General features: G+C 35.2%; 1 protein-coding gene across 1 annotated transcript in view; it reads right to left on the reverse strand.

The window, feature by feature from the left end:
• Positions 1 to 11777, reverse strand: part of LOC127852776 (spindle assembly abnormal protein 6 homolog) — a 57490-nt gene extending 45713 nt beyond the window's left edge. Inside the window, exons 1-4 of the mRNA XM_052386731.1 lie at positions 11390 to 11777; positions 5206 to 5266; positions 3027 to 3106; positions 2073 to 2177 (exon numbers count right to left, since the gene is read on the reverse strand). Coding sequence (XP_052242691.1) covers positions 2073 to 2177; positions 3027 to 3106; positions 5206 to 5266; positions 11390 to 11454 — 311 coding nt within the window. The 5' untranslated portion in view covers positions 11455 to 11777. The remainder of the gene's footprint in view (positions 1 to 2072; positions 2178 to 3026; positions 3107 to 5205; positions 5267 to 11389) is intronic.
• Between the last annotated feature and the right edge of the window lie 89 nt (positions 11778 to 11866).

The raw sequence follows: 11866 nt of genomic DNA on the forward strand, positions 1-11866 counted from the left end.
CAAACACACACATAGAGTTTATAATTTTAATGTTGATATCAGAATAAAAAAGCATTTTATTTGAAAAAAAAACACTTAACAATCTGATAATATTCTAATAATAGAATAAGACTTATTGGCAATTGGCTTCGTTGTTACAAACACTCGTTAACGGTTATTCGATCCCACTTGTCCGCTAATCATAACAATGAACGTGTGAATGGCATACATTAAGACGGTCCATTACTATCCCTTGATAACAAAAGACTAGTTAATTGGCATGTGACAAACAGGCCCCACCTCCTGCAGTGATTCTCAAGTGTGTTCCCGCATTCGTACCACGATTTTTCGCAACTGCGATTGATCGCGAATATGTATTACACACATATCGGATATTGACTGACGCATTTTTTTTAAATTCAAATTCAGAAATCGGCGAATTTAAGTGCTGACGAAATCGTCATTTTTATGAAAATGACGAAATTTTGTGCTGTCGAAAATAAATGGTTTCACAGTATATTAAATGTTTTTGTAGTAGCAGGTGTAAAGTACTTAATGGGTATATACATTTCTCAAAGGTAAGTATGTTGTGCATATTAAAAAATTAAATTCATTTTCAATATTCCTTAAGATATTTGTCAGACTTTTCTCTGCAAAACAGCAAATTTGTATTACTAGAATGTAACATTTTGTATTTAAAATTTCATTTATCTTCTTCTTAACCAGTACTGTAAGTTCGACCTTTGCAAACACAGTACAGTCTACTCTCGTTATCTCGACATCAAATATCTTGATTTTCTCGATATGTCGAAGTAAGCTCAATGTCCCTACTTTTTTCCTTCTTTATCTATATTAACAAATATCGCATATCCTGATTTTCGTTATGTCGAATAATTCGAAATCTCAATACTTAAAAATTTGTCCAGAGTCCTGATTTTACATGTATTTACTGTGGTTTATCTCAAAGTGCAAATAACTGTCCCAGTGTCGGCAATGGTGAGAATTGTTTTCTTAGATAACTGACCGTCCCGCTTCGCCCGGCTACTCCCGATACTGTGCCGTAGATAATTGATCCGTTAATTGCATCAATGACTACACGTATGTAATGTCGTTAGCCATTAACACTTGAGTAAGGCCTGTCACTTTGACTGCAATTAACTGCAATTAATACACAGCCTGCCGAAAGGCCGAAAGACTAATTGTTTTACAAACAACATTCCAAAATACATCGAGTTATATTTTTGCGTACATAAACCGTCGCAAATATGCAGAATGTTGTTCTATCCTTGAACTCCAAAGGTCATTATCATGGCTAACTTAAAGTCTAATCGATTGAACTTTGCATTTCAAACTACAAAATGTACATGTACAGTTCAGTATCCCGGAACGTGATTTACGCATGTTCAGATGGAAACCCCTGGTCTTGATTGGACGTCAATTGCATCATAACTTTAAATAGCAACATTACCGGATGTTTGCTCGACAGTTTAAAAAAATGAAAATCACATGTGTTCATGTAATTCTGTAACACTTAAAACGTCATTTTAAGCATTTAAAATTTAAAATTGCAAATTTAATCGTGCCTCGTAAAAACGGGTATCTATCAGGTAATAGATAGGGTAGTAGAGAGTATTATGCCACACAGTGACGGCTTTAGTTAGACCACTTAGCAGGTATTTAGATGTTAAAAACAAGCTAAATTTTCGTCTCATGTTTTCTTTGAAAACGCCTAATCAGATATCTCGAACTCTCGATATCTCGATATTTTTTCTTGTTCCCGCCGACTTCGAGATAACGAGAGTAGATAGTATTTTAATTATACAATACTCTCTATCGAAATAATGTTTTTTTTACTAATTTCCCAATTTGAGTTAAAATTGTCATGGATGTGTTTTTCACAACCCAAATCCCTGGCTAAATTTCCTTAATGGTAAATGAAACATTGCTAGATACGGATCCAATTCCAGCAGTCATTTCATACCATATGTTATCAAATGAGTTCAGGAATTTAATAAGTAAGCAAACCTCTGGCAATGTATCTTGAAACTGTTCTTTCACAGAATATACATGTACCGGTACGTAAGAAAACCTACTTTGGAACCTCTTTTTGTTCTTCCTTGAGGCACATCTCCAGAAGGTCTATAAACTTTTGTGGGAAAGCTCCGAAATCAACCAGCAGCCCCTGTTGCATCTTCAAACTGAAATAACAGCAACAAGGTGTGAATATTGCTGCATGTTGTTGTTTTTAAATGGACTGATCAATGAGATTTGAAAACCATTCAGATAAAAAGAACTTTATTTTGAGGGAAACGTCTTACAAGTACAAATAGTCATACAGTAATTGTTGACGATTTACATGAGTAGGTTTGGTAATGAAACTGACTGCGACTTATCAGTTACAAAATATGTTTAACAAAAACAGATTTCATAATGGCTGTATGTATCATTTATTTCAAGTCAACTAGGTCAACTCTGAACTAAAACAAAAACAGCAACTTTCAATTTTCCAACTTGTCACAATGCATACAATGACCAGTAAAATGTGGTCACAATTACTGTACTGAACAGTTGAAAAAGTTTTTGTTTATTCAGGCTAAAATGATTTATTATTAACAAAAGGAACATCATTTTCCTCATAAATGTTTCAAACTTTGCATAAATTTATTACCAAGATTATATGTTTACACATAAATAAATGAATGCTTAAGCTGTCAGTCTATTTTTAAAAAATAGGTCTTGCAAAAACAATTCATGGTTGATTTTAAGTGAAGCAAAGCTATGTCTTGTAAAGAGCAACATGGACAATCTTCATGAAAACACATTCTTATGATTAACCCTTTCCCACTCTGACAGAAGCAAAATGAAAATGGCTATGTGCAAACAGCATAAAACCAGAACAGCCTGTTTGCTGCTCAACAGAATATAAGGGTTGGAAATGAAGCCTCTAAACGTTAATCTAGTAAGAAAGGTCTTTAATTAAATTAAACTTTCTAAGAGACTACAAATGTGTGAAAAAATATACCTAAGTGGTAAAGGATTTAATGTACCTTTGAAAGTCTTCCTCCCCTAGCCTCAGTGTGTACAGGAAGAACAAATCTTTTTCATCTGTCAGCCTCACAACCAATTCCTTAAAGAAATAAGGTACCGGTAAGTATAAATGCAGGATCACTGGTATGGTTAAACGTTTTGGTTGCCATACAACTAGAACTTTTATTAGATGAATCCCCCAAGAGGTAATAAGGCAAGTGACATAAGAGCAATTTATATGCTAAAAACTTACCTTGAACAGTGATTTCAATTAAAGCAAAATCTTTTTTATGCAAGCATTTTTTTTCAATTTCTCACTTTTGATTCCTTTATATGATCTGCCTTGACTCATTTTGATGCAAATGCTTCTATGAAGCAAACTCCAAAATATATAGATTACCGGTACTTCATACAAACTGGATTTAACATAGTACTTCACTGAAGTGTAGGCATAGCAACATTTGCAGAGCATTTTACAAATATGCAGAAAAACAAAATAATTGTGGACATCAGCATTTTGACCCTTGAAAATTTCCATTAAACTAAGAAAACATTGTAATTTGACTCTTGGTTTTCAAAATCAATTGAAATCCCTGTTGAATAAGAACAATCAATATCCTGAAAACCTACCTTGCTACAAGCAAATAATATGCTGAGTAACAAACTTTACAAGAGAAATTAATAAGCTGGAAACCAAATTAAACTTATCATGCACTCTTCTCAATGATAAAAAAACCACAAACAGATACACATTTAAGTTTCAACATAATCTATTTGTTTATTTTTCGAATCATAATTATAATAATATGTCACTTTCATCTTATATAAGAGTAAATTTGATTTTCCTCTTTCATTTCAGAGCTTTACCCTTTTTATGCAGGTCAGAATATTGGCCCATTTCCAATCCTAATCTGGATGTTTTTCTCAATCCAAAATATTCCCAATTAAATATTTCTCTATAAGAATAACAGATTAAGCTTATAAAATGCAGTATTCATGTATATGATAGACTTCTGTTAGTTGTATTTTAAGTGATAGATCCTAATGTTGATAATTTCTCAATCCAAAAAAAATCACCCATTCAATAATTCTTTATTAGAAAAAAAGACGAATGGTTTGTCAATTGTAAATATATTTATGGTGTTGTTTTTTTACATTTTGTGCATTTATTATGCACACACATGTGCATGCACACACATGTGCATGATAGACTTCTGTTGGTTGTAGTTTTAATCGACAAATGATGCATGAACAGTAAAGATTACATCTTTTTTTTTATTCACAGAATGATACATTGCATAGCATGTAGCTAACAATTCATATCATAATTCATATTCATCCAAATCATATTGTGACTATGTGTCTCACATTTATTTATTAAAACAAGAAATGTGTTTGTCAGAAACACAATGCCCCCTGCTGCGCCGCTTTGATTTATTGTTTTTTTTATCATTTGGCAGGTACAGATAATTATCTCCCTTTGAGACTCATTACTTCCCTTGGATTTTTTTTTTTGACCTTTGACCTTAAAGGATGACCTTTACCTTTCACCACTAAAAATGTGCAGCTCCATGAGATACACATGCATGCCAAATATCAAGTTACTATCTGAAGGGACATAGAAGTTAAGAGCACTTTTTGCAACCTAAACGCAGAAACCTAAACACAAAGTGTGACGGAAGACAGACGGACAGAAGGACGGTCCGATCACTATATGCCCTCCTTGGGGTGCATAAAAATGTAAAACATCTTTAAATTCAAAGCTTTGTTTACAAGTTTTTAAAAGAATAAGACAGCTTGACTCCAATTGAAGCTTCATTTAATGATTATGACACATGAATAAAGTCACTAATCTTTCCCACATTTAGTAGTTTTTTCACAATTATTATTTTTCCTAAAAAGAATAGTTTCATTGACATAATATTTAAAAAGTATGTGTTTTCCCCAAATAACAGCAGAACATACTGAATTGAAAGTTCTCCCCCTCTGCCCCCCCCCCCCCCCCCCGCCCCCCCCCCCCCCCCCCCCCCCCCTGAATCTGCTCTACGAGTTAAACCTAAGCAAGTATAATGTTAAAGACACTTTTATTCTCAATATCATAGTATTTCCTACCCCGGTGGTTCCCAAAATTTTTTAGTCACAGCAGCATGCCCGAAATGGGGAAAAAACAACAAAACTGAAGTAGCATCAATCAATCACCTTTCTAGTTGTTGGTGCAGTCACAGTTGCCAACTCCATTTTGACTGAAACAGATGCTCGTCTGAAAGTAGAAAATATAACATTGATATAAATTGTGTTTTTATGGATAATGCATTTAGAAAAATGGTTAATGAAGAAGTCTCTATTAACTGTGACTAAGACTCCAAGAAAATATTCAGATATGTATAAGACCAATATTCTATCTTGGTGCTTTCTGGTTAGATATAAAGATGAAATTGCCAAAAGAAAAGCTCACAAATCTTCATAACATCCCAGTGACCACAAAAAAAACAAGATGTGTTTGTGAAACACTATTTCCCCCTCCCCCATATATTTGACCTTTGACCTTGAAGGATGACCTTGACCTTTTACCACTCAAAATGTGCAGCTCCATGAGATACACATGCATGTCAAATATCAAGTAGCTGTCTTCAATATTGCAAAAGTTATGGCAAATGTTAAAGTTTGATGCAAACAAACCAACACACCAACAAACAGACAGGGCAAAAACAATACGTCCCTCAGTATAAACTGGGGGACATAAACATTCTGATAACTCCATAGGGTATTGTATTCTGTGTCCACCATTAATTATCAGTATCCTGTTGTTTTCCTGGCCATTTTGGGAAAAAATGCAATTTTTTGGGTTCGGGATTTTTTCACACAAAAAGTCCACTTATTTAGGACAAATTTGATATTACTCTTTATAATTATAAATAATTCAAATTTGAAGAATAAAATCATATTATATACTTTGTTATTGAAATAAAATTAAGATATAATGTGGGGTGATTTTTTGCAATTTCACTTTGGAAATGGGTCCGTTTCACAGACCCGTAGATACGCTAGGAAAAGGCCTAGCTGGTATCTGGCACCATTATAGCTGCTGACCAATCAGTAAACAGTGTATTGATCTCACATAATAAGAGTAAACTGTTAAAAGGTCACTACACTGTATTTATATTGTGACAAAAGGCATGTGCCAATTTACAGGAATATAATAAATTACATGGGGCTGGAGATTAAATAATAAAGGATTATCTAGGCTATTGAATGTTCAATTTTAAACAAAATCTTTAAAATGACTTTATTTTTGCATAATCCGATTGTAATGGTCAATGATACCTGATAAGCCCTGTCTACTACCCGCCTCATGGAATAGAAGCTGGCTGTATTTTGTAGGCTTGTATTCCTGTTATTAATATTTGCTCTTTTATAGCGGTAGTGAATAACTGATTTAACAATGAATCCCTATTGGGCCTTGTGTATTAATCATCATTCTAAGGATCTGGACATAAATAATCATAAATAAAGCAAACATTACACCAGTTGCATTTCTTTCAGTTTCTATAAAGTATGGGATACCCAACAAACATGCCCATATCGGCCCAATATTGGCTAAATGATGGCATATCGGCAGAGGTTTGCCGATGTTGGGCCGACATCGGGCCGACGTTTATGTCGGCCCGTTGTTAAAAACATCGTCAGTTTAAAGTATGATATCGGCCTAACATAGGCCCGATATCATAATTAACACTCAAAAGAAAAGGTTACTTTGATTATGTTCGTTTTAATTACTTGTTGCATTTAATTTAATTATATATATCTGTTTTAAAAAGCTTGAATGATACTTTGTATCAAATAAAATTGCAATGGTGTGTCCAGGAAGAGTAACAGTTGTCAAAAGAAATCACCGCGGTTGTTTCCCTTGACATTTTACATGTGCAGAGAAGATCCAGGCGGGATCGAGATAGCTGCATTGAATTATTTCGAAATTATCAAGGTAAAAACATTCTGCCGTGAACATTTTTAGCTATTCAGGTTACAATAAATTTTAATTGTTTATCCACAAGATTTAATAATGTTTGTTAAAGCTGTTTTTCCGAAATTGTTTTCTTTCATTGAATGTCACATGTTTTCGCGACTTTATAATGTTTGTTTTATTTCATTGCATGTCAAATGTGGGCGCCAAACCGTATAACAGGCATGGAGAGACACGAAAGGATGCTTTTGAAGAACCTCGATTGTCTGTTGCCGGCACAATAAGTTGTCAAGGGATGTGTAAAAAGACTTGGTCACAGTTCTAAATATTTATATATACAAAATTACATCTGGCAATAGTCTTCATTGTAATATAAAAAGTGTTAAAAAATGTCATTGGTTAAACTGCCCAGTATCGTTAATTCTTGCAACTCTGTTTGAACATAAAATGAATATCCTAATAATATGAGCCTACATTGCATAACCATTTTCAGAAGCTGTCATGGGTTCCTTGAAGTGCTGCAGGAGTTGAAATTGAGTGCAGAGAATGGTTTCAAACAGCCTCTGATCGTGACAGTGGCAGAAAAGCAAGGGCGGACATGAAACGTGATGAAGCATCGCAATTTATTATAACTCGTTTGTTTAACCTGTGAATTAAGTCTTCTACTGGAATCATTTATTATGTTAATAAAAGGTCTCTTTGAACTTGTAATTAATTATTTTACACAACTTTTATGCATACCGATGGAAGCAGTGTTTTTTTTTATATTATGTTTAGCCTTTATTACCTAAATAGCTTAAATTGTGTATTTGTTACTTTTCAATATATTCGTGTTATAATCATTTTAATTTGTCTTTTTTTTAAAAGAAAACTCAAGTCGATTTGTCATTAAACAGTTTATTTTAAAATGTTAATTTTTTAGTTGCTGTACCAGTAGAATTATAAAGACTGTTTACATAATTTGTTTTACATTTGTTAGTTTTGGTAAATATAAATATGTTTTACATCATTAGAATAAAAATGTTGGAATGAGTAATACATAAGTATATTGTTTTACATTTTCAGTTAAGTTAGAAGTAACTAGAAATGGCGCGGCAGAGGCCGACGCGTATCCCCACGCCGAATGTTTGACCTAGGTGTGCCCCAGGGTTGGTAATGGGGCCATGCATAGCTGAGATTGACCGTATTGTCATAAGAGAAGTTCATCATCAATTAGAAGTGAATTGGTGTAGAAATGAAGAAGTTATAGTAAAAGGCAATTTTGGGTGGGTGTGACATATGTGGGCAGGGCGCCCCAGGGTTGGTAATTGTGCCATGCATAGTTGAGATTGACCGTATTGTCATAAGAGAAGTTCAGTATCAATTTGAAGTGAATCGGTGTAGAAATGAAGAAATTATAGTAAAAGGCAATTTTGGGCGGGTGTGGTCTATGTGGGCGGGGCCCCAGGGTTGGTAATGGGGCCATGCATAGTTGAGATTGACCGTATTGTCATAAGAGAGGTTCAGTATCAATTTGAAGTGAATCGGTGTAGAAATGAAGAAATTATAGTAAAAGGCAATTTTGGGTGGGTGTGGTCTATGTGGGCGGGGCGCCTCAGGGTTGGTAATGGGGCCATGCATAGTTGAGATTGACTGTATTGTCATAAGAGAAGTTCAATATCAATTTGAAGTGAATCGGTGTAGAAATGAAGAAATTATAGTAAAGGCAATTTTGGGTGGGTGTGGTCTATGTGGGCGGGGCCCCAGGGTTGGTTATGGGGCCATGCATAGTTGAGATTGAACCTAATGTCATAAGAGAAGTTCAGTATCAATTTGAAGTGAATCCGTGTAGAAATGAAAAAATTATAGTAAATGGAATTTTTTGGTGGGTGTGGCCTATGTGGGCGGGCGCCCCAGGGTTGGGATTGGGGCCATGCATAGTTGAGATTGACCCTAATGTCATAACAAAAGTTCAGTATCAATTTGAAGTGAATCCGTGTAGAAATGAAAACATTATAGTAAGTGGAAATTTTTGGTGGGTGTGGCCTATGTGGGCGGGGCGCCCCAGGGTTGGGAATGGGGCCATGCATGGTTGAGATTGACCGTATTGTCATAAGAGAGGTCCAGTATCAATTTGAAGTGAATCGGTGTAGAAATAAAGAAGTAAATGTAAAATAACCTAAAAAAATGAGTGATAATTTCTGACGCGGCCCCACCCCAACCGCTATAACTTTTGACCCAGGGGTCAGATCAAAATTCCAAATAGTGCAGGGTCGCACATATGCTCATAGCTACCATGTGTGTAAGTTTCAAGGTTCTAGTGCTTTTAGTGTAGGAGGAGATAGTGGCCAGGACGGACGGACAGACAGACAGACAGACAGACAGACGGACGGCGGAGATAACCACAATATCCCCACCTTTTTTTCAAAAAGCGTGGGGATAACAAGTTATTAACAAATACTTTAATTGTTCCAGTTTGGTTGAATAGAATGTTAAAATAAAACTTTGATTAAAGGAAATTTTTTCTTTCATTTATTTAAGGAACTGGTTACTTGTTACTATTTTGTGTGTATCATATGACTATGTTTTATTTTGCTGACTAGTCTTACTTGTTACTATTGTGTGTGTATCGTATGACTACTATGGTGTATTTTGATGACTAGTCTTACTTGTTACTAATTTTTGTGTATTGTATGACTACTTTGTTGTATTTTGCTGACTAGTCTTACTTGTTACTATTTTTTGTGTATCGTATGACTACTATGTTGAATTTTGCTGACTTGTCTTACTTGTTTCTATTTTGTGTGTATTGTATGACTATATACTGTTGTATTTTGCTGACTAGTCTTAATTGTTACTATTTTATGTGTATCGAACGTCATCCAGTTTAAAGAAATGTTTATTTTATTAATTGCCAGGGTATATAGACCAGTTTTGATAATATGGGTGATATGAGCCATTTATACATGTATGTTTGGTAATTTTCCATGTATACATTATGCATGTTGGATACATTCGTTTTTTCATAATTCTCTATTTTATTTACATTTGCTCAATATTCTATTACAAAAATACATTACTCAAGTCATTTTGTCATTTAACATTTTGTTTCAATATGTTACTTTTTCAGTTTCTGTACCAGTAAAATAATTAGAATCAATTAAAACTAGAAATGGCGCGGCAGAGGCCGACGCGTATCCCCACGCCGAATGTTTGACCTAGGTGTGCCCCAGGGTTGGTAATGGGGCCATGCATAGCTGAGATTGACCGTATTGTCATAAGAGAAGTTCATCATCAATTAGAAGTGAATTGGTGTAGAAATGAAGAAGTTATAGTAAAAGGCAATTTTGGGTGGGTGTGACATATGTGGGCAGGGCGCCCCAGGGTTGGTAATGGGGCCATGCATAGTTGAGATTGACCGTATTGTCATAAGAGAGGTTCAGTATCAATTTGAAGTGAATCGGTGTAGAAATGAAGAAATTATAGTAAAAGGCAATTTTGGGTGGGTGTGGTCTATGTGGGCGGGGCGCCCCAGGGTTGGTAATGGGGCCATGCATAGTTGAGATTGACTGTATTGTCATAAGAGAAGTTCAATATCAATTTGAAGTGAATCGGTGTAGAAATGAAGAAATTATAGTAAAGGCAATTTTGGGTGGGTGTGGTCTATGTGGGCGGGGCCCCAGGGTTGGTTATGGGGCCATGCATAGTTGAGATTGACCCTAATGTCATAAGAGAAGTTCAGTATCAATTTGAAGTGAATCCGTGTAGAAATGAAAAAATTATAGTAAATGGAATTTTTTGGTGGGTGTGGCCTATGTGGGCGGGCGCCCCAGGGTTGGGATTGGGGCCATGCATAGTTGAGATTGACCCTAATGTCATAACAAAAGTTCAGTATCAATTTGAAGTGAATCCGTGTAGAAATGAAAAAATTATAGTAAATGGAAATTTTTGGTGGGTGTGGCCTATGTGGGCGGGGCGCCCCAGGGTTGGGAATGGGGCCATGCATGGTTGAGATTGACCGTATTGTCATAGGTGAGGTCCAGTATCAATTTGAAGTGAATCGGTGTAGAAATAAAGAAGTAAATGTAAAATAACCTAAAAAAATGAGTGATAATTTCTGACGCGGCCCCACCCCAACCCCTATAACTTTTGACCCAGGGGTCAGATCAAAATTCCAAATAGTGCAGGGTCGCACATATGCTCATAGCTACCATGTGTGTAAATTTCAAGGTTCTAGTGCTTTTAGTGTAGGAGGAGATAGTGGCCAGGACGGACGGACAGACGGACGGACAGACGGACGGACAGACGGACGGACGGCGGAGATCACCACAATATCCCCACCTTTTTTTCAAAAAGCGTGGGGATAATCAAGAAAATAATTACGGAGTCTCACTAATAAAATAAACAAATTGAACAAATATTACAAAAGTATTGCAATAATACCTGTCTTCTCTGTCTTGTGATTTGAAAACCACAGGAATACGCTTAGAGAAAAGTTCGTCAGCCATTTTAACCAAATGAATATTTATGTAGATATATAAACTATTCGATATATGTAGCACGTCAATTCTGATAATTATTGTCTGTGTGTATGCGAACGGAGATCGAATTCATGATCTTATAATTTACTATGTTAACTAAATCAGCAAAACAGATACACAACATGTATACAATTCCATCCACTACACGATTAATACATGATTACAATAGGCTATGCTTATGTTTCTATTGATTGTGTATCAACCAATACACATTTTCGAATCTGTCAAGTTGTGACAAGTCCACCATTCAAAACAACCCGCTTCACGATTGTGTTCTATATAATTATATTTAAACGAAATTTATTTACATTGCCTTACTAAATATTTTTAAACCCACACACGATATAAGCCGAAATGTTATGATTAATATATTTATATT

Source organism: Dreissena polymorpha, chromosome 12 (assembly GCF_020536995.1).
Source record: "Dreissena polymorpha isolate Duluth1 chromosome 12, UMN_Dpol_1.0, whole genome shotgun sequence".
Taxonomy (NCBI): domain Eukaryota; kingdom Metazoa; phylum Mollusca; class Bivalvia; order Myida; family Dreissenidae; genus Dreissena; species Dreissena polymorpha.